Genomic DNA, 22,892 nt, shown 5'->3' on the forward strand with positions numbered 1-22,892 from the left:
CCCTGAGCACAGAAACAGGAGTAAGCCCTGAGGACAGCCAGGTGTGGACCCAAAACAGGACAGAGTCCAGGTGTAAGGAATAGCTGAGACTACCCTGAGGAAGGAAGTTCTGCTGGTAGACAGTGACCCTGAAAGCTAGTGATGAATGGTAACAAAAAAAAAAAAGGAAAGACAAGGTTTGTTTGTTTTTTTTTTTTTGGGGGGGGTCACACCCGGCAGTTCTCAGGTTCCTCCTGGCTCTACGCTCAGAAATCGCTCCTGGCAGGCTCAGAGGACCATATGGGATGCTGGTACTAGAACCACCACCTTTCTGCAAGCAAGGCAAACACCCTACCTCCATGCTATCTCTCCGGCGCATAAATTTTTTTTGGGGGGCACACCTGTTGACGCTCAGGAGTTACTCTTGGCTCTGTGCTTAGAAATTGCTCCTAGGGGCCGGGCGGTGGCGCAAGAGGTAAGGTGCCTGCCTTGCCTGCGCTAGCCTTGGACGGACCGCGGTTCGATCCCCCGGTGTCCCATATGGTCCCCCAAGCCAGGAGCGACTTCTGAGCGCATAGCCAGGAGTAACCCCTGAGCATTACCGGGTGTGGCCCAAAAAAAAAAAAAAAAAAAAAAAACAAAAAAAAAAAAAAAAAAAAAAAAAAAGAAATTGCTCCTGGCTTGGGGGACCATATAGGACACTGGGGGATCGAACTGCAATCTGTCCTAGGCTAGAACTTGCAAGGCAGATGTCTTACTTTTTTTTTTTTTTGTGGTTTTTGGGTCACACCCGGCAGTGCTCAGGGGTTACTCCTGGCTCCATGCTCAGAAATTGCTCCTGGCAGGCACGGGGGACCATATGGGACGCTGGGATTCGAACCGATGACCTCTTGCATGAAAGGCAAACGTCTTACCTCCATGCTATCTCTCCAGCCCAGATGTCTTACTTCTAGCGCCACCGCTCTGGCCCCAATTGTTTTTTTAAGATAAGGTTAGATTTAGAGTTAAGGGGATTGGGAAAAATAAGATGAATTATAAGAACATCTCTTCATTTTTTTTTTATCTGTGTAGTAGGAACATTCCTTGTCTCTACCTGCTTTGATAGGGAGGGAGATAATGGTGGGTTTGTGTGTAGATTATACATTATATATCTATATATTATACAGTGTAGGTTATACATATAACCATGGACATGTATTCCATTGGGATAGACTGATAAACTGATTTATGTTGGCTCTTGCCTTTCTGCCCAAACTTTGATGCTGTATTAGCTAAGATTATTTTTTTTTTGGTTTTTGAGTCAGTCACAGCTGAAAGTTCTTAGGGCTTACTCCTGGGCCCTGTGCTCAGGGATTACTCCTGGAAGAAAACCAAATGTGATGCTGGGAGTCGATCCCAGGTTGGCAAGCTTCCTACCAAGTACTAGTGCTCTGGCCCCTCTGTACCATTTTTTGTTTGGTTGGGGGCACATCTGGTAAAGCTAGGGATTCTTCCTGGCTTCCCGCTCAGGGATCACTCCTGGCAGTGCTTGAGGGAACCATATGGATAATAGGAATAGGCCATGGTGCAAGGCAAGCAAATACCTTACTGTCTCTGCCCAACAGCAAAATTTTTTTTGTTTGTTTTTGGGTCAAACAGGAGATACTCAGGGGTTACTCCTCACACTCAGAGATCACTCCTGGTGGTGCTTGAGGGTCTATATGGAAGACAACTTGGGTTGGCTGTATCCAAAATAAACAACCTTTCTATTGTATTATTGCTCCAGCCCCACATAAGACTTTAAGTGTTTAAAATAAAAACAACACAATCAGCTGTGCAACCCCAAAACAAAACTAAAAGAGCCCCCAAAATTAAAAGTTGACACTTTACTTAACTTTATTTTAAAAAGCTGTTTCTGGCTGTGAGATATAAGGGAAGGAGAACCCCCTTTGGTCAACACCTATGGTGCACTGACGAGTCTTGGAGTTACAGGCAGGGCCCAGACTTTATCTGGGCAGGAAGCACCTTTATCTTCTTTTGGCCTATTAGTTTTAAATTAGTCATATTTGTTACCATTAAAATCTGATGCCTCTGGAGAGGAATAACTGGAAGATCAGGGGAACAGCGACTAAAGCAGCTGACTAGTACCAGAGGTCTGGCCTCAGTTGCCAGAATAGTAAGAGACTGGAGGAGTTACATCTGCAGAGTATGGTCAGAATCTTTTTGGTCTCCTTTGTTTCAAGTCGGAAGCCATCACAGGCACATTTCAAGTCGGAGCCATCGCAGGCATGATTCAAGGGCCTTCTGAGATGTTAGGCAGGGTTCTCTGTATTATCAGCATTTAGAGGTAAGAAGCATGTATCTGCATCAGGGGGGCAGCCTGTATATTCCCTCAAGTTGGGGTGGTTCAAATCCCCACGATTACTGTGTGCAATATTGTCTGGATTCCAGTTGCTAGGAGGACCAGTTGTTCTTACACACACACAGTGGGACTCCATGAAGCCTGGCTTGTACATCTTCCTGGGGACACCAGTCCAGTCTCTTTTCACACCTCCACTAAGAACAGAAGGAAAAAGGCTTCATAAAATACGAACCCATCAATCTCTTTGGAAAGGGAAGATACAGAGGCAGTGAGACAGTGACAAACAAACCACCCCACTTCCCATCTTGGTGATTTCCAAGATCACCTAACCTCAGCTTTGCCTGCCACAGCAACTTTCCATCTATGCCTGTATGCCTACCAGGCAGCGTTCTGCTCTGGGGGTAGCGCTCTGAGAGGATTTCTCAAACTAGTCTGTATGCTTCTCACAAGCAAGTTCTGATCTCATAAGCAAGGTCTGGGTCTTCTTCCTTACAGAGACAACATATTCCCTTGACTGTATATGTTTGGGGGGGCAGTATTTTAGTCTAGGACTCTTAGGTGGGGAACAGGTGAGGGAACCATGTAAGCTCCTACTACTCCTCTGGGAAGGCCTTGGCATAGAGTGTTGGAGGTACAGACCAGCTTGAGGTGAAGGATCAGGCTCCAGTCAAACATAGCTGGAAGTAAACTTCCTCTAAGGGCAATCTCTTAATATCCTGTGTATTCCCAAATCTTGAGGTTTGAAGAATACCTCATATATGCCGGACTTATTAATCGCTTAAGCAGTATGATCTAGTACCTGTGAGGATACTAGAAACCTGATCTCTTGTAGATTTCCTGTTTAAAAGGCTGGTGTGGTGCCAGAAAGCCTTTCTTTGGACCAGCCTGTCAGCTGCCCCTCCTATCTGCTCCCCAACGAGCCCACAGCTATCCTTTCTCCCAGTCTGGTAGGTGCAGACCACAGAAAACAATGGCTTCTACCTTGATGAATAGTGAAAGTAATAAACTCCTAAGTGCTGGGAAAGAAAAGTCTAAGTCAGTTCTGGAGCAAAAAACAAAGGTGTACTTCTAGCTACCTGCCTCTGGAAAACTGGTACCAGGTCTGTGCCCAGCTTGAAGAGGGCCAGCGGGTTTGTAGTCCCTTTGGTTGGAGACTTCAGCACTGGAGAAGCTCTGTACACCCACCACTTCCCTCCCACCAGAACCGGGGAAACTGTGTGTGACAGAAGCACACTGGTGAAGGCTGAGGTTTCTCTTTTTGCTTTTGTCAATGCAAGGAATCAGTCTTAAGGAGAGCAACAAAGAAAGATTCAGGCCACAGAACAGGCATAGAGAAGAGTCTTCCCCTTAATTCTGCAGGGTTTCCTGTAAGGTGGGCTATTACTTTTGAGACTTGAGGACCTTGAGGTTGGAATGGTGTGGAAGGGAAAAGATTTGCCCAGTTTTTGCCTTCCATGCGAGGGGGCTCAAGATGCACTGGGTTGACCAGTCTACTGTAATAAAAAGTGTGTGTTGGGCCCGGAGAGAGAGCACAGCGGCGTTTGCCTGGCAAGTAGCCAATCCAGGACCAAAGATGGTTGGTTCGAATCCCGGTGTCCCATATGGTCCCCCGTGCCTGCCAGGAGCTATTTCTGAGCAGACAGCCAGGAGTAACTCCTGAGCAATGCCAGGTGTGGCCCCCCCCCCCAAAAAAAAGTGTGTGTTATCTTGACTTTTTCTTTTTTTTTTAGGCGCCAGCAATGTTCCAGGGTCATGTGGTGTTGGGGATCAATCCAGGGTATCCTGCATGCAAAGCATGTAATCTATCTCTTCTAAACCATTTAACTTTGCTTTAGGGGCCACACCCAGCATTGCTTCAACTATTTCCAGCTTGTACTAGGTACCATGCAGTGCCAGGGATTACACCTCTCAAAGAAACTCTCTAGCCTGAAGGAAAGTGGGGGCAGGGGAGAGGATATTTTTTCCTTTTTAGTTTTTGTGCCATACCTGGCAGAGCTCAAGGGTTACTCCTGGCTCTATGCTCAGAAATCGCTCCTGGCAGGCTCGGGGGACCATATTGGATGCCGGGATTCGAACCACTGCCCTTCTGCATGCAAGGCAAATGCCCTACCTCCATGCTATTTCTCCGGCCCCTCCTTTTTAGTTTTGTTTGGGGGCCATACCCAGTGATGCTCAGGGGTTTCTATTGGCTCAGCACTCAGGAATTACTAATGGTGGTGCTCGGGGGAACAACATGAGGTGTTGAAGATTGAACCTGAGTCTGCCATGTGTAAGGCAAGTACCCTAACTGCTGCACTAATTTCTCTGGTACCAGGGATTGTTGTTTTTTTTTTGGAGGGGGCCACACCCAGTGATGCTCAGGGGCTACTCCTGGCTCGGGGACCATATGGGATTGAACCAAGGTCCGTCCTGGATCGGCCACGTGCAAGGCAAACACCCTACCACTGTGCTATCACTCCGGACTCCCCCCCCCCCCCCCCGCCCCACAGGAATGTTTTTATAGAGCTTCCCCAAAGCAACCTGGAATACCTGTGGCATCTTTTCTTTTCTTTCTTTTTTTTTTTTTTTTTTTTTGGTTTTTGGGCCACACCTGGCATTGCTCAGGGGTTACTCCTGGCTGTCTGCTCAGAAATAGCTCCTGGAAGGCACGGGGGACCATATGGGACACCGGGATTCGAACCAACCGCCTTTGGTCCTGGATCGGCTGCTTGCAAGGCAAACGCCGCTGCGCTATCTCTCCGGGCCCTTTTATGAAATTTTTTGTTGTTGTTGTTTTTGTTTTTGTTTTTGGGCCACACCCAGCGGTGCTCAGGGGTTACTCCTGGCTGTCTGCTCAGAAATAGCTCCTGGCAGGCACAGGGGACCATATGGGACACCGGGATTCGAACCAACCACCTTTGGTCCTGGATCGGCTGCTTGCAAGGCAAACGCCGCTGTGCTATCTCTCCGGGCCCAGGCATCTTTTCTAATATGGTTCTCTTTTTAATTTTATAGGAAGGAGTTTCTCTATTTGTCCATACTCTGGAATTATTCAGAATTTGCAATGTTTTGAAGAGAATGCCAGGAATTCACTGCCAGTGCCCCACCCCTACTGCCAATGGGCTGGGAGATGGGACAGTGAGGTCATTAGACAGATGAACAGGACAAAGAGAATAAGGACTAGTATTCGTTTCTTTATTCCCTGGTTAGGGTTTATTCAACATGGTCTTTGGGGAATTAAAAATAAGGGTCCAGGGGGCTGGAGAGATAGCATGGAGGTAAGGCGTTTACCTTTCATGCAGAAGGTCATCGGTTCAAATCCCGGCGTCCCATATGGTACCCCGTGCCTGCCAGGAAAAATTTCTGAGCACGGAGCCAGGAAAAACTCCTGAGCATTGCCGGGTGTGACCCAAAAACCACAAAAAAAAAAAAAAAAAAAAAAAAAAAGGGTCCAGAGAGATAATCCAGGAGTTAAGGCACATGCCTTTGGCCCCAGTTTGATCTCCAGCACCACATGGTACCCCTGAAAATTACTGGATGAGGCTCTAGAGGCCCTAAGCACACTACAATGGACCAGGTAGTCCCTGGCACCACCAGGCCCAAGCACCAGTGCTATCCTTGGGTCAAAATTCTTTTTCTATGTAGATATGCAATGGTCTGATAGTGGGACTCAGGTGAAGTTTAATTATCTATCTTGTGGAGCTGTAAAACACCATGTAGATGCTCAGAGCAGATTTTATCAGTGTTAAACCTCCAGGCACTTTGTAGTTGACAGAATACAGAGAAAGGTGGCAGATTCCCCTCAGAAATTTGCCACCTCTTCTCCCCACTTCACATAAGTGATTTGCAATATGGCCTCACATTATACTGTTGACCTGGTTGGTTTAAAACTGCGGGGGTGGGGGGTGAGGGGGGAGAGTGGTGGTCCAAGCCCTAAGGCATCTGCCTTGCACACGCTAAGCCTAGAATGGACTGCGGTTTGATCCCCAGGCATCCCATATGGTTCCCCAAGCCAGGAGCGATTTCTGAGCGCATAGCCAGGAGTAACCCCTGAGCATCACCAGGTGTGACTGAAAAACCAAAAAAAAAAAAAAAAAGTAAAATTGCTGGAGGGGCCCCTAATCCTCAAATGCACTTCTGGGGAGGTCCCACCTGAAAAAGAATAAAAACAATAAGGGGCTAGAGAGATAGCATGGAGGTAGGGCATTTGCCTTGCATGGAGAAGGATGGTGGTTCAAATCCCAGTATCCTTTATGGTCCCCTGAGGCTACCAGAAGTGATCCAAAAACCAAAAACAAAACAAAACAAAACAAAACAAAAAAACAAAACCCAAATAATAAATTGGATACCTAAGTTTCAAACATAATATTCTCATCTAATTTTCTCCAATTCTCATCTAATTTTCATCTAATACTCGTAACTGGAGTTTCTATTTTTTTTTTTTTTTGGTTTCATAAAGGTTTTTAACAAGTAGAGAAGATTGAGAACCACTAGCCCAGAGCGTATGGATTTTGAAAACATTCCCGAATTAACAGTCAACCTATAGATTCAACAACAAAGACAGGATGACCAGAGTCTGATATGGGAGGCAGAAAGAAACAAGAGAGAAGTCTGGTTACCTGTTTGGGGAACACCAGAATCGGCTGCCCTTGGCTGAACTCCACTCACTATTGCATGGTGGAAATGTCTTCTTTTCTTTCTGTTCCTGTTTATTGGCCTCTAGGCCTCTGGTGATCATAGCTTCTACCTTGATCAGTTCTGAGGTAGGGAGCCCATCCTCGCCGTAGAACCTTCCTATCACCTTTCCTGTGGTAACAGGAAAGTGCTGTCAGAGTAACATGGAAAGAGGCATGCATAGAAGGTGGCTACTAAAAACAGTCGTACAAAAGCACAAGTGCCCAAGAGTACTGAACTCAGGGCTTTACAGTAAGTTACCTGCTGGGTAGCTACATGGAAAATGTAAAATGACATCTGTGTAACTCATACGAGAGTGACTTGTGGAGTCTTCTATCTCAATCTCTCAATATCTGAAATACTCAGCAGAAATATCCCTGTTCTAATTGTACATCCTCTACTACAGAAATGATAAAATCTCACTTTTCAGTTCCCTGAAAATAGAATCACATGAGATTCATTTCATGCTCCATAGTGCTTGGGTGCACAGTGGGTATTCAACAAATATCTGATAGATGAAGGGCTTCCTGAGTTTTATTCTTCCTGGAGTAATGATTCTTCCAGTTATTGTCTGATGTGTTTATACATGTTTTAGCACTTACTCTGCAGTAGGCACATGTTAATACATTTTCAATACCTGTTAACCCTCTGAGAGAGATCAGTGTTCCAATATTTCTGGGAGACGGGAAGGATATAAACCTCAGACAAGTCTGGGTAACTGGTGAATCTAGCCCAAGCTCATGCTCTCCTCTTCACCATTCTTTTTAGGCTCAGTCCTCTGGAACAACTGTTTTCTGACCATGCCCCACTTCCAATCACATTTCCTTCCTGTGACCTCCCTGTCCTATTGGTTGACTCCCTGGTCTCATGATATGGCCCCCATTTATTATTAGTCGTTTATTATCCACCTGTGTCCCCTTGAAATATCCCAGGAGTCCATATGGACCTTAGCTGTGAAATGCTGTTTTAGAGAACATATTGAGTAGAAAGAAGTTAAAAATCTCTCTAAATTTTAAGAGACTGAACTATGGAAGCAGTCAGTTAATAGTAAATGAGGATCTAGGGAAGATTAGAAAAATATCAGTTCTTCTTAGGTATGTGCACTTCCATCTCCATCTAGAGGTACAAGGACTTCAAAGCTAGCATTGTCACAAGGCAAAAAGAGCAGAAAGCACTTCTGGGTTTGAACAACTGGAGCTCTCATCTGGCTCTTTAATCTCTGAGCCCTAACTAAATTAGATTTCAGTCTACAAATGAATCATGGGGCTGGAGTGATAGCACAGTGCTTAAGGTATTTGGCTTGCACATGGCCAACCCAGGTTCAATCCCTGGCATCCTACATGTCCCCCCAAGCACTGCCAGAAATAATTCCTGAGCACAGAGCCATAAGTACCATTAGGTGTGGCCCAAAAACAAACAAAACAAAATCAGTGTATCCTCTCAAGTTCAATTCTATACAGACTTTTTCAATTCTATTTTCACTTTTTTCTATTTTTCTGTTATCTGGATTAGGATATTTTTCTGCTTTGTTTGGTGGGCCACACCTGGTGACGCTCAGGGGTTACTCCTGGCTATGCACTCAGAAACTGCTCCTGGCTTTGGGGACCATATGGGATGCCAGGGGATAGAACCATGGTCCATCCTAGGCTAGCACCGGCAAGGTAGACACTTTACCACTCTGCGTCATCGCTCCGGCCTCTGGATTAGGATGTTTAAATCTCTGCTATGTCTTTTTCTTTCTTTTTATGTTTTTGTTGGCTATATCTTGTAATGCTCAGGTATTACACTTCAGGAATTATTCCTAAATAATCTCAGGAGTAATCCCTGAGCATAACTGGGCATGGCAAAAACAAAAAACAAAAATACAAAACAAAAATGGAATTACTCCTGGCAGCGCTTGGGGGACCGTATCTCCTAGCAGTGCTTTGGGAACCATAGGGAATTAGGGAATGCCAGGAATTGAACCTGGGACAGTGGTGTGCAAGGAAAGCTCTCCACTTATTGTAGTATAATTCTAATTTCTGACTCCACCTTTTTATATCCAAATGTTCACTGTCCTACATTCACGCCTTATACATTAGTAAAATTGGCCAGTTCTCATAAAACATTCAAATTCTCTGCTAAGATGATAGCTCAAAGACAAAGCAAATAATTTCATCTGTGAAGTCCTTACTTCAGTTTTACATTTTGGGCAATGCAGAGGTGCTTAGTATTAAGTATTTCTAGTTCTTTATTCAGAAGTGGTTTTTGCAGGTGGTTTTTGGGGAAGTAGATGTAGTGCTAAGGATCAAACCAGGGCTGGTACCACAGCAAGGCAAGCAGCCTACCTCCTCTCCTTTCTTTCTAGTTCCCCGTTTTCTTCTTCTTTTTGGTTTTTGAATTACACCTTAGGTGCCACTTATGATGCCCGGGACCATGTGGTGCTAGATATCAAACCTGGCCTCCTTCACACAAAGCATGTATACTGAGCTATTTCTCCAGCAAGATTCTTAGTTTCATCCCAGGATTGCAAGGGTGCCTACCACCACTACTGCACACACACACACACAACCCAGCACCACTGGATATATATAGCCTCTGTAAAACCACAAAAAGTAGGGTTGAGAGAGATTACAGAGGATAGGGCATTTGCCTTGCATGCAGCTGACTGACCTGGGTTTGCTTCCCTGCATTCCATATGTGGCCTCCACCCCCAAGTCTCCAGGATTGATCCCTGAGTGCATAATCAGGAGTAAGCCCTGATCACTGCTGGGTATGGCACAAAAACGAAAACAAAAATAGATTCTAAGTCTATATTATTAAAAAATAGTAGGCACTATTGTCTATGTCTTCAAGCCAGTATAACAACCAGAACACAAGACACTTGAGTTATGCCCATATGGCTGCTAAAATGGCTTCTGCATTATCTTCACTTCAGTAGGTACATCCATATAATAAAACTTTTGTCCGATGTATCCTGAAATTTTCTGATTCCCTAAAAGAGCCCACACAGAACCCTTCTCCTCAGAATGAACTAATTGTACAAAAGTTCAAGAGATGAGAGCTGAGAGGACCGGCCACGATACGAACCTTAACACTAAGAGTGGTGAGTGCAGTTAGAGAAATAAGTACACTAACAACTATCATGACAATGGTAGTGAGAGAAGTAGAATGCTTATCTCAAATACAGGCAGGGTGTGGAGGAGTGAAATGGGGGGCTTTGGTGGTGGGATGATTGCATTGGTGTTTTTTTTTTAATAACTAAAACCCAATTACAAACATGTTTGTAATCTTGGTGTTTAAAGAAAGATATTACTAAAAATCATAATTCAGGGCCAAAGAGATAGTATGGTGGGAATTTGCACATACCCAACTTGACTTTGATCCCCAGAAATCACTTCCCTGAACAACTTAAGTTGATCCTTGAGTGCAGAGCCAAGAATAATACCACTGGGAGTACCCCACCAAAAAACAAAACAAAACAAAACAAAAAACAAAAGTTTAAGAACCGCAACGAACTGATCTTTGGTCCATGAGGAGTAGAACCATAGGCTTATTCGTAACTATTCAGGAGGTAGAAAGTGCAGAAGTTAAGGCACTTACATTGAATATATTTAGTGCCTGACTTTTTTTTTTTTTTTTTTTTGGTTTTTGGGCCACACCCAGCATTGCTCAAGGGTTACTCCTGGCTGTCTGCTCAGAAATAGCTCCTGGCAGGCACGGGGGACCATATGGGACACCAGGATTTGAGCCAACCACCTTTGGTCCTGGATCGGCTGCTTGCAAGGCAAACGCCGCTGTGCTATCTCTCCGGGCCTTTTTTGGTTTTATGGTCACACCTGTGAAGCTCAGGGGTTATTCCTGGCTATGTGCTCAGAAATCGCTCCTGGCTTGGGAGACCAAATGGGACACCATAGGTCAGATGCATGCAAGGCAAATGCCTTACTGCTAGGCTACCACTCTGGCCCCGTACCTGATATTTATCTACTTTCATTTAGTCTTCCCATTTAGATGATTAACACCCTACTGAATCACTGTTAACAAATGGGGTGCCTAATATAATGTTTGTATGTATAAGTTCTACGTGAAAGAAAATTCATTCAGGACGGATATAAGCAATTTTTTCTCCCTAGAAGATAAATGGGTATTAAGGTCAGAGATATGGCACAGGGATGTGGATGCTTGCCTTGCACCCCAATCAGCGTTTTATTTTTTGGGGGGTCACACCCGGCAGCACTCAGGAGTCACTCCTGGCAGACTCAGGGGACCATATGGGATGCTGGGATTCGAACTGGGGTCGTCCTGTGTTGGCTGCATGCAAGGCAAATGCCTTAGCACTGTGCTATCGCTCCGGCCCCCATCAGCATTTGATACCTGGTACCACATGTGGCCCCTAGAGCTCTGCCAGAAGTGATACCTGAGTGCAGAACCAGGAGTAAGCCCTAAGCACTCTCAGGTGTGGCTTACACCCTCCATTTAACAATTTGACCCCACATTTAACCACATACACACCCCAATATACTCCATGAGAGTAAGTGGGGGGAGAGAGAGTAAGAGAGTGAGTGAGTGAGTGAGTGAGTGAGTGAGTGAGTGAGTGAGTGACAGGGCTTAAGGTCCTTGCCTCGCACATTTCTATTCCCGGTTTGATCCCTGTCATCACATATGGTTCCCTGGACATCATCAGGAGTTATTGCTTAGCAGAGTCAGGAGTAAGCCCTAAACATGGTCAGGTGAGCAGACAATGCACGTAAGGGCTGAGAGTGCTCAAATTGCAGAAAAGAGCTAGGCTAGAGGCTCAGCATACAGGAACCCTGTGTTGAACACTTGGTACAACATGGTTCCCCAGCACTGCCAGGTGTGGCCAAAAAAATTACGGAAAAAAATTAATGAAATCTATAAATATTGTCTGTGAAATACCTACCAACAAAATCATATTTCTTCTCATAAAATGAAAGCCAATTTTGTAGTGTCAGCATTTCAGAAAGTGACAGGTCAGAAATATCATCCACGAGGCCTGTTTCAGAGTAGTCCCCAGTCACAAATGCTCTAGATGCATCTCGTCCTGTTAGAAAGACATTTTTAATGGATTATCTTATCAACACCTCATACTATACTCATTCTGAGAATGACGTAATAGTACCCTTAACAATGCTAGGAGTTAAAACCTGAGTGCAGAGCTAGGAGTAACCTCTGAGCATCGCCAGGTTGTGTGTTCTCAACACCTACCCCCCCCCCCAGAAAAAAGAAAACAAACCAATTTAACATACTGTTTTCTGAGAAATTCCTGAAAATTCCCATGCTTCACACCCAAGCAGAGATAATCCTCTCTTCCTCTTGATGAGGATTCTGGAGAGCAACAGCAGCCTTTCTCTTACATTTATTTCTAGTAATACTGAATAGTTGACCACTTTTCTTGACTTCCATGATTCTACATTTCTCTCTCCAGATCATTAAAAAAAATGGGGCTGGAGAGATAGCACAGCGATAGGGCATTTGCCTTGTACGCCGCTGGTCAAGGACGAACGGTAGTTCAAATTCCAGCATCCCATGTAGTCCCCAAGCCTGCCAGGAGCGATTTCTGAGTGCAGGAGTAACCCCTGAGCGCTGCCGGGTGTGACCCAAACGCCCCCCCTAAAAAAATAGGGGCTGGAGCAGTAGTACAGAGATAGGATGCTTGCTTGCCTTGCACAAGGCTGATTCGGGGTCAGTTCCTGGCACCCTACATGTTCCCCTGAGCACAAGATGTGATTCCTAAGTTCAGAGCCAGCAGTGATCTCTGAGGACTACTGTGTACCCAAAACCAATAAAACAAAATTTACTTTTGGGGCTACACCCTGTGGTGCTCAGAGGTAACTCCTGGCTTTGCACTCAGGGATCACTTCTGGTGTTTAGGTGACTATATGTGGTGCCAGGGCTGTAGAACGATGTGTGTGTATATATATGAGATGCTAAACACTGAGCCAGGGTTGGTAGAGTGCAAGGCAAGTGTCCTACCTGCCAGCTATACTATCACTCTGGCCCCTCATCATTATTTTTTTAATTTGGGCCACACCAGAGGTGCTCAGGGGTTACTACTGGATCTGAACTCAGGGTCATTTTGGTGGCACTTGGATGACCAAAGTGGCATGCTAGGGATTGGACGCAGGTCAGCTGTGTTCAAATAAAACACCCTATCTACTACATTATTGTTCTGGCCCTTCATCATTATTTTTAGTTGCTAAAGTAGTCCGTAATAGGCCTGCTGCATTAAATCCTTCCCATTTTTCTACTTTGTTCCTGGGTTACAACCAACAGTGCTTACTCCTGGTTTGAAGATGCTTTTGGTAGTGCTAAGATTTATTTTTTTGGATTTTTTGGATTTTGGGTCACACCCAGCAGCGCTCAGGGTTACTCCTGGCTCTATGCTCAGAAATCACCCCCGGCAGCCTCGGGGGACCATATGGGATGTCGGGATTCGAACCACCATCCTTCTGCATGCAAGGCAAATGCCGTACCACTATGCTAAGTCTCTGGCCCCGTGCTATTATACCATGATGGAATTGAACCTGCGCCTCCAACACACAAAACATGCACACAGCTTAATCGCAAGTCTTAGGCTTGTTTAGCATTGCCCTTTTTGGGGGCCACACCTGGTAGTAATCAGGAGTTACTCCTGGCTTAGTATTCAGGGGGGGACCATATGGGATGCTGGGGTCTGAACCCAGGTCAGCTCTAAGCAAGGCAAGCACCCTATCAGTTGTACTATCACTCTGCCACTCTCACCCCCTTTTTGCCCACAGTTGGCAGTGCTCAGGGATTACTTCTGGCCCTGCACTCAGAAATTACTCTTGCCAGCTTCTTGGGACAACATGGAATACTAGGGATTGAACCTGGGATGGTAGTGTACAAGGCAAACATCCTACCGCAGTGCTATCGCTCTGGCCCCATGTCCATCCCCCTTTTAAGTAAAGTAAGATTTTATTACATGGAAATAACTTATAAAACATGAGGGGAGAGAAAGGAATACATGTTCAAGAGAAAACATGGAGTTCTTCAGAGTGGAAAAGGCAAGCAACAACCATGTTCAAGGGAGAACACAGGGTCTTGAAGAACAAGTTTCCGGTTGTTTTGAAGTGCCAGAAATGGTCCTTCTAGGTAGGTAAGATGGCATCTCTAAAAGTAATGGGCTAGTGGTCCTAGTCCAAATCTCAAATATTTAGGTTAAGTGTTTTGGGCAAATCATATACTTCAATACTCTAAACTAGAAAACAGATAGCATCACCAAAACACTTTTGTTTTTGGGCCACACTCGGCGGTTATTCCTGACTCTGCCACTCAGAAATCGCCCCTGGCAGGCTAGAGGGACCATATGTGATGCCGGGGATCAAACTCGGGTGGGCCACATTGAAGGCAAATGCCCTACACGCTGAACTATCGCTCTGGCCCCCAACCAAGAGTTACCAACTTTGACAAGTTTTTGCGGCCAAAAGGGCGTTTGCCTTGCATGCATAAGGATGGTTGTTCAAATCCCGGCATTCCATATGGTCCCCAGAGCCTGCCAGGAGTGATTTCTGAGCATAGAGCCAGTAGTAACCCCTGAGCGCTAACAGGTGTGACCCCAAAACTGAAAAAAAAAAGAAAAAGAAAAAAAGGTAATCTGACTTCCTTGCTATGCTCTAATATCATTGTTTTGGAGCCATACCGTACTCAGGCCACTGAGGAATGAGAGAAGGCGGAGGATATCATATGGTTTAGGGATTCGAATGAATCAAGGGTCCCTCGTTCATGTATTCAGTCCTTCGCGCTCTATTTGCGACCTTTTTTAATTTTTTTAAGAGAAAAGCAAACGACTGGAGCGGTAGTACAACGGTAGGGCGTTTGCCTTGCAGGGTGGCCTTCTTTTTCCTTCCTTCCTTCCTTCTTTCAGAGCTATTTCTGTTTGCATTGTCACATTGTAACCCTGAGCATTGCTAGGTTTGGCCTAAAAAGGCAAAAAAAAGAGAAGAAAGATAGAAAGAAGGAAGGAAGGAAGGAAGGAAGGAAGGAAGGAAGGAAGGAAGGAAGGAAGGAAGGAAGGGAGGGAGGAAGGAAGGAAGTAAGGAAGGAAGGGAAGGAGGGAAGGAAGGAAGGAGGGAGGAAGGGAGCAAGGAGGGAAGGAGAGAGGAAGGGAGCAAGGAGGGAGGGAGGGAGGAAGGGAGCAAGGAGGGAGGAAGGAAGGAAGGAGGAAGACAGACAGACAGAAGAAGGAAGAAAGAAAGAAAGAAAGAAAGAAAGAAAGAAGGAAGGAAGGAAGGAAGGAAGGAAGGAAGGAAGGAAGGAAGGAAGGAAGGAAGGAAGGAAGGAAGAAGCACGAACGCCTCAAACTAGATACTATTGTGGATGAAACAGAATTATAGAATTAGGGGCTGGAGAAATAGCATGGAGATAAGGCGTTTGCCTTGCATGCAGAAGGTCGGTGGTTCAAATCCCAGCATTAGTAACCCCTAATTCTGTACATTTTGGGGGTGGGGTCACACCGAGCATAGCTCAGGGTTTCCTCCTGGCAGGCTCTGGGGGAACCTTATGGGATGCCGGGATTCGAACCACCGTTAGTCGTGGGTCGGTAGCGTGCAAGGCCAACGCCCTTCCGCTGTGCTTAGTCTCCGGCCCTCAGAAAGGTTATTATTGATTGGAAATACTGGAGAAAAACAAATGCGCTGATGCTGGAAAACTGTGCTGTCGGTCTGGCACCGGGCAAGGTCTGCGAGCGCTTCCGAGGGGGAGAGAGAGTCCTGGGGGCCGAGGAGTGCGAGAAGTGTTCCTGGCGGGGCCGGACCGAACCCCGAGCGGCGTGGGTCCGAGGGCCGGGGAGCGGGCGGGCGGGTAGGCGGGAGAACGACAGGTGGACGACGAATGAATGAGCGGGCGGACGGAGGGAGGAAGGTGCGCCGCGCGGGTGGCTCGAGGCGTCAGACTGGCCGCTACCTGCGAAGCCACTGTAGTGGGCGCCGGGCTCGTAGTTCCTCCGGCCCGAGGACACGTCGTAGACGCGGCCGAGCAGCGCCAGGTACAGCCCCGGGTCCTCGGGGCCGCCGCGGTAGTGCGCCAGCTCGGTGGGCACGAAGAGGCGGGTGTCCGCGCGGGGACGCCACCAGCCGAGCAGCCGCGCCGCCAGCACGGCCGCCGCCGCCACCGCCACCGCCAGCAGCAGCAGCCCACGCCCTCCGCAGCGCAGCATCGGGACCGCCGCGCCCAGCCGCGCCGCCTCCCCGCCACAACCAAGATGGCGGCGCCCCGGCCGTGACGTCACCGACGCGACGCGACGCGACACGCGCGCGCCCGTCCGCCTGTCGGGGAAAGGACGACGGAGGGCCGCGAGGGACAAATTCCTCGGCAAGCGACGACTTCGACTCTCTCGTACAGCCTCAGCATCGCTTTTGGAAGCGGACGGGTGCCGAGAGAGAGAGAGATGAGTGAGGCGGCGGAAAGCCCTTCCGGCTAGCACGTTGCCTGCCCGCTTGAAAGATGGAGGCGGAAGAGGCCGCGCCGTGACGTAGGTGGCGCGACAGACGTACCCGGTTGGGGATGTGGGCGTCGCCGTTGAGCGGCAGTGCTCGGCTTCGGTGTCGTGAAGGGGCAGGGCCGCTTACGGCACCTTTGCGACGCCTTTGCGACAGCCGTCGTCGCTTGACGGCGAGGAAGCCGGAAGTCGCGGCCGCCGTGCCGCGCCGTTCTCTCCCCGTCCCCGCCCGGCGCCGTCGGAGGTTGACAGGTCGAGGCGGGGAGGCGGCAGCGGCGGCGGCGGAGGACGCAGCCCGGCGCCCTCGACGAAGACCCTATGGGGAACGTTACGAGCGATAGCAGCGAGGACGAAGGGGCGGCCGCCAGGGCCGAGAGCTGGGGCTCGCAGCCCGACAGGACCAAGGACGCGGGCGCGGCGACGAGCCCCGGCGCCGGCCCGGCCGCCACGACGCTGCCGCCCGCCTCGGTCTTGCTGGAGCCGGCCGGCCTGCGAGAGGCGGCGGCCACCCTGCGGCCCGGGCCGCACGTCGAGTCGATGGTGTCGCAGCACCACGCCACGCTGGTGCGGTGGCTGGAGGAGCGGCTGGGCCGCGGCGAGGAGGTCGTCACCCTGGAGCAGTTCCGGGAAGTGCTGATGGCTCGCGGCGTCTGCGGTCGGGGCGAGCTGTTCGAGGAGGTCAGGCCGGAGGGGCGGCCGGCGGGGGCCCGGGGGCGGGAGCGGGCGCGGGGAGCAGGGAGGAGGTCCGGGACCCCGCTTCGCTCGGCCCGTGTGCTTGGGGAGACTGGCGGCCAAGCTCTTCACCGACTTGAGCCTGAGACGTTCATTGGCGAGCGGAGACGACCGGGCCGGCCTGGCGCCGACGTGCTCTGCAAGTTGTGGTGGACACCCGTCCGTCCATGCAGTGGCCGCTGACTCCGAACTTGCCCGTTTCCTGGCCGGGCTACGAAGCGGCGTGGGAAAGGAGGGAGAGCGGCAGTGCATATTTGCCCAATGGGTCGGTGACTTAGCAGAGCCCCCTCACCCCCATTTGCATTTTGTACGAGGAAAAAAAATATTCTAGAAGCCACTTTGAGGGATCCATGTGACAGGCCCATTTAAATCGGTGACTTTTAGCAGAGCCCCTCCACCCCCAAATCTTGCATTTTGTACCTGGGAGAAAATATCCTAGAAGCCACTTTGCTTCTAGATCTTTGAGGGACCCATGTGACAGGCCCATTTAAACCCTGTATAGACTCAAAAACTGATCGCCAACACGGAGGTTGGACTGCGAATATGTGTGACCATAGCTTTTCAGCATAATCACTAGCAGCTCTATGCCTATTAAATCGTTACTATTATGACAATAGCTTCCTTCGAAGGGATTTTGGGAATTGTACTAAACAGCATTTTATTTTATTTCATTTTATTTTTGCCTTTGGGGCCTCACCCGGTGTTGTTGCTCAGTATTGAATCCTGACTCTGGCATTCAGGAATTAGCCCCAGCCTCTGCAGAGTGGCAACTGCATGCAAGGAAAGCATTCCACATTGTTGAATTATCTCCCTGGCCTCATGCACACTTCATTTTGGAAGTGAAAGTTGAGGGATTCAGAAGCTAGCTCAATGGGGTGGAGAGCATGCTAGGTCTGTTGGGTGTGATCCTGGAGATCTGCCAGGACCAGTATGAACACCAAGCTGTTAGGCCCTTAGACTTAAATCTTTTTTTCCAAGAATGACCTTTAAGCCCCAGTACAACTGGAAAGGATCCTTTTCTTTTTCTTTCTTTTTTTTTTTTTTCTTTTTCTTTTTTTTATCTTTTTTTTTTTTTTTTTGGCCACACCCATTTTGATGCTCAGGGGTTACTCTTGGCTAAGAGCTCAGAAATCGCCCCTGGCTTGGGGGGACCATATGGGACACCGGGGGATCGCTTGCAAGGCAGACACCTTACCTCTAGCACCACCTCACCGGCCCGAAAGGATCCTTTTCTAAAAGAAAAAACAACTAGGGGCTGGAGCAATAGCAATAGCACAGCGGTAGGGCATTTGCCTAGCTCGAGGCCAACCCTGGATGGACTCCAATTTGATTCCTGGCATCCTATATGGACCCTCTAGCCTGCCAAAAGTAACCCCTGAGCACCTCCGGGTGTGACCCAAACACCCCCCGCCCCTAAGAAAAAAACTAGTGGCATCCTGTGAATCATGGTAAAAGGGAGGTTATAATGTTGATGCTTTGATTTTGGGGTTTCCTTGTTTTATGGTTCACTCCCTTGGGGGGGATCTTATTTCTTTAATTCCACAATTCATTTATTTATTTTTGTTTTGCGGCCACAACCAGCTGTGCTCATGACTTACTCCTGCTCTACTCATAGTATTCATGCCTGGTGTGCTCAGGGGACAATATGACAAAGTACTTTGCTCACTGTATATTATTTTTTCTGTCCCTAATTCACAATATTATAACAAAAGAAGTGCTTGGTTTATGGAAATAAATAAGCTATGTAGACTATTCTTTCTGTTTTTGTTTTGGGGATCACACCCATCAATAGTCAAGAGTTACTCCTGGCTCTGCTCTCAGGAGTTACTCAGCGTGGGGGACCAATTGGGATGCTGGGGATTGAACTCTGCTCAGTTGTATGCAAGACTAGCATCCTAACCATGTACTATTGCTCTGGCCCCTATGTAGATTTCTTTTAAGTGTTAGTGAAGGTCACATACAAAAAGCAGCAAACTGACAGTTACTAGTTTCATTAAAAAGTTACTAGTTATCATTAAAAACTGATGAACACACGGGGCCTGGAGAGATAGCACAGTGGCGTTTGCCTTGCAAGCAGCCAATCCAGGACCAAAGGTGGTTGGTTCGAATCCCGGTGTCCCATATGGTCCCCCGTGCCTGCCAGGAGCTATTTCTGAGCAGACCACCAGAAGTAGCCCCTGAGCACCGCCAGGTGTGGCCCAAAAACCAAACCAAACCAAACAAAAAATATATAAATAAAGATTCTTGGGCCCGAAGAGGTAGCATAGCGGTGTTTGCTTTGCAAGCAGCCGATCCAGGACCTAAGGTGGTTGGTTCGAATCCCGGTGTCCCTCGTGCCTGCCAGGAGTAACCCCTGAGCAATGCCGGGTGTGGCCCAAAAACCAAAACAAAACAAAAAAACAAAAAAAAAAAAACCCTGATGAACACATGAGCTGGAGCAATAGCACAGCAGGGAGAGCATTTATCTTGCACATGAAGACCCAGGTTCAATCCCTGGCATACCATATGGCCTGCTGCTCACCCCCAGGAATGACCATCTCAGCACAGAGCTGACAGTAACCCCTGTTTTGAGGTGTGGCCCCCCCAAAAAAGTGATAAACACAGCTGGTGATGTTTGTATTTCAGCAGTAGAACATTTATTTGCCTTGCATTTGTAAAGTTCTAGATGTGATCCCCCACATCTATAAACAAACCAACCAACCTGTCAGAACCAGAGAAATAGAACAGGAGGTAAGACATTTGCCTACCATGTGGCTGCAGTGGCCATGATCTTTTTTTTTTTTTTAAATATGGAATGCTTCACGAATTTGCGTGTCATCCTTGCGCAGGGGCCATGCTAGTCTTCTCTGTATTGTTCCAATTTTAGTATATGTGCTGCTGCCGAAGTGAGCACTGTAGCCATGATCTTGATTACAATTCCTGACACTATGTGATTCCTCTAACTGCTAGGGGTTACTCCTGAAGACAGCCAGAAATGGTCCCTGTGCAGCACTTATCTTGGCCTCCCAAAACAAAAGAAAACAAAAAACCTCTGTGAGACATTCCATTTTTTGAAATGCTACTTGTATTTGTGAGAGAATTTCTTTTGCTGGGGTTATTGGGTCATACCCAATGGCATTCAGGAACTACTACTAGCTCTGTGCTCAGGGATCACTCCTGAGGGTGCTTAGGGTTTGACCTTAAACCGAATTGGTCACATTGCTAGTTAAGTGCCTCAATCCTGATACTATCTCTTTGACCTCAGGCTTTTGTTTTTTAAAATATATTTCAAGATTACACATAATATTTTCTCCTCTAGACCTAGGTATGTTATAAGAAAATGAAGCTGGGGGCGGAGTGATAGGTCAATGGTAAGGCATTTGCCTTACATGGACAATTGTAAAATATGCATTTGCCTTACGTGGACAATTATAAAATATGGTAACTACTGAGGGTGGAGTGATAGTACAGCAGGTAGGGCATTTGCCTGGTATGCAGACGGCCCAGATTCAATTTTTGGCATCCCATATGGTCCCCTGAATACAGCCAGCAGTAAATCAGAATCGAACAGCACGGACTCCAATTCAGTTCCCGGCATCCCAGTGGTCCCCCGAGCCTGCCAGGAGTGACTTCTGAGCCTAGAGCCAGGAGTAACCCCTGAGTACCGACAGGTATTACCCAGAAACCAAAAACAAACAGACAAAAAGAAGCTGTATCAGAAAGGGCTTTGAAACAGATCAGTAGAGATCTGTTGAAGGTCGAAGGAGTTGGCATATTGTTTTGTTCGTTTTGTTTTGATTTTGGGCCATAGCCCACATGATTAGGAGTTGTGCCTGACTCTGAATTATCCCCATCTATAACCCTGGAAATCTCTCAGGTACGTTGGGGTAACCTGGTAGTCCTCAGCATAGGGGGTCCTGAGCAAGTAGCACATCACTGAGTCCTCGCTTGGATCATTTAATTGAGCCAGGAGTAACCCCTGCCTGGTGTGACCCAAAAAAAAAAAAAAAAACCAAAACCAAAAAAAGAATAAAAGCTGTGGGGCTGGAGCGGTGGCACCCAGGAGTAAGGCAACTGCCTTGCCCTTGCTAGCCTAGGATGGACCTCAGTTCTATCCCCTGGTGTCCCATATGGTCCCCCAAGCCAGAAGCAATGATTTTTGAGCCCATAGCCAGTAGTGTAACCCCTGAGCCACTGGGTGTGGCCCAAAAGCCAAAAGAATAAAAGGTGTGGGGTGGAAGATGGGGGTGGGCTGTTGGGCCTGAGAGATAATATAAAGGTTAAAGTGCTTTCTTTACTCGTGACCAACCTTCAATCTCCAGTACTGTATATAGTAACCTAAAACTTACCAAAGTGACCCTTGATCCCAGAGCCAGAAGTTAGCCAGCTCTGAGTACAATTAGGTGTGGCCAAAAATTCAACCTTCTCTTTCCATTTAAAACATAGTAATAATAAAAGTTTCTTTGCTAGAGCTCTGAATTTGATTCCTGTACCACATGATCTTACTATTGCTGGGAGCAGCACCCAACACAGCTAGTCTAACTAAAGCCTCTACCCTCAAATAAAAACAGAAGTCAAAATAAACCCTATGGGGACTGAAATTCTAGCACTTTTTTTTGGGTGGGTGGGTGGGGGCACACCTGGTGACACTCAGGGGTTACTACTGGCTATGCACTCAGAAATTGCTCCTGGCTTGGGGGACCATATGGGATGCCGGGCGATCGAACCGTGGTCCGTCAGGTCAGCTGTGTGCAAGGCAAATGCCCTACTGCTGTGCTACCGCTTCGGCCCCTGAAATTCTAGCACTTTATTGGTTTTTAACCATAAGCAAAAGCAAAATCTCTTTGGTTTTTTGTTTGTTTATTTGTTTGTTTTTGTGGGGGGCACATCCTGTGGCACTCGGGTTACTCCGAGCACTGCATTCAGAAATTATTCCTGGCAGGCTCTGGGGACCATATAGGATACCAGGGATCAAACCTGGGTCTGGATCCATCCTGGGTAGGCCGTGTGCAGGGCAAATGCCTTAACGTTGTAGGATTGCTCCAGCCCCATAACAAAGCCTCTTTGGGGAGGAATTAGGAGGAGGTGGGGGTGGGGGACACACATTTGGTGGTGCTTGGACAGCCATGCAATGCTGAGTATCAAAGCCAGGTGACTGCATGCCTTTGGGCTATGTCTCTAACCCGAAAAGAAGCCCCTTATATAAAAGTCTAGGTAGGCAGTTTTAGAGGTTTTTGTTTGTTTGTTTCTGGGAGTCACCCAGCCGCACTCAGGGGTTACTTCTGGCTCTGCACTTAGAAATCACTCCTTGCATGCTGGGGGACCATATGGGATACCAGGGATCAAACTCAGGTTGGCTGCTTGCGAGGCAAGCCTAACCTGCTGTGCTATTGCGCTGGCCCAATCCATAGGTCCTTCTTCCATCATATGCTTCTTGGTACCTTCTACCTAATGATCCAAGTTGCTGATCTTCTGTCTGTTTCTTTACACATTCCAGACAGTAGAAAAGGAAAAAGGGAAGGAGCAGGCATCACAGTACAGTGGCCCAGCCTAGTCATATTCCTTGCTTAGTGGTGAGGAAAACTGGTAAAAATTCTTTTTTGTTTGTTTTGTTTTTGTTTTTCCGGCCACACCTGGTGATGCTCAGGGTTTACTCTTGGCTATGCGCTCAGAAATCGCTCCTGGCTAGGAAGACCGTATGGGATGCCCGTAGATCAAATCACAGACTGTCCTAGGTTAGAACTAGGACAT

The 22,892-nt window shown here is 47.6% G+C and overlaps 2 protein-coding genes and 1 non-coding gene across 3 annotated transcripts in view; 1 reads left to right on the plus strand and 2 right to left on the minus strand.

Moving 5' to 3' along the window:
• Positions 1–1,829: 1,829 nt before the first annotated feature.
• LOC126021206 (neuferricin) lies at positions 1,830–16,148 on the minus strand. The gene is made up of 4 exons (XM_049782627.1): positions 15,896–16,148; positions 11,874–12,014; positions 6,919–7,105; positions 1,830–2,514 (listed from the first exon to the last, which is right to left on the minus strand). The coding sequence occupies exons 1-4, from the start codon at positions 16,146–16,148 to the stop codon at positions 2,271–2,273; spliced, it is 825 nt and encodes a 274-aa protein (XP_049638584.1). The 3' UTR covers positions 1,830–2,270.
• A 533-nt stretch (positions 16,149–16,681) lies between these two features.
• ZZEF1 (zinc finger ZZ-type and EF-hand domain containing 1) overlaps positions 16,682–22,892 on the plus strand; it is a 146,815-nt gene continuing 140,604 nt past the window's right edge. The window contains 1 exon segment of the mRNA XM_049782650.1: positions 16,682–17,108. Coding sequence (XP_049638607.1) covers positions 16,749–17,108 — 360 coding nt within the window. The 5' untranslated portion in view covers positions 16,682–16,748.
• On the minus strand, positions 19,946–20,055 carry LOC126025680 (U6 spliceosomal RNA). The gene has a single exon (XR_007501500.1). It is a non-coding gene; the product is annotated as a U6 spliceosomal RNA (small nuclear RNA).

Source organism: Suncus etruscus, chromosome 1 (assembly GCF_024139225.1).
Source record: "Suncus etruscus isolate mSunEtr1 chromosome 1, mSunEtr1.pri.cur, whole genome shotgun sequence".
Classification (NCBI taxonomy): domain Eukaryota; kingdom Metazoa; phylum Chordata; class Mammalia; order Eulipotyphla; family Soricidae; genus Suncus; species Suncus etruscus.

Coding starts and splice junctions, on each gene's coding strand:
- LOC126021206 (XM_049782627.1), bottom strand. CDS start 16,148: ATGCTGCGCTGCGGAGGGCGTGGGCTGCTGCTGCTGGCGGTGGCGGTG. Junction 12,015..15,895: donor CCACTACAGTGGCTTCGCAG/GTAGCGGCCAGT, acceptor TCTTTCTAACAG/GACGAGATGCATCTAGAGCA. Junction 7,106..11,873: donor GAAGAAATATGATTTTGTTG/GTAGGTATTTCA, acceptor CTGTTACCACAG/GAAAGGTGATAGGAAGGTTC.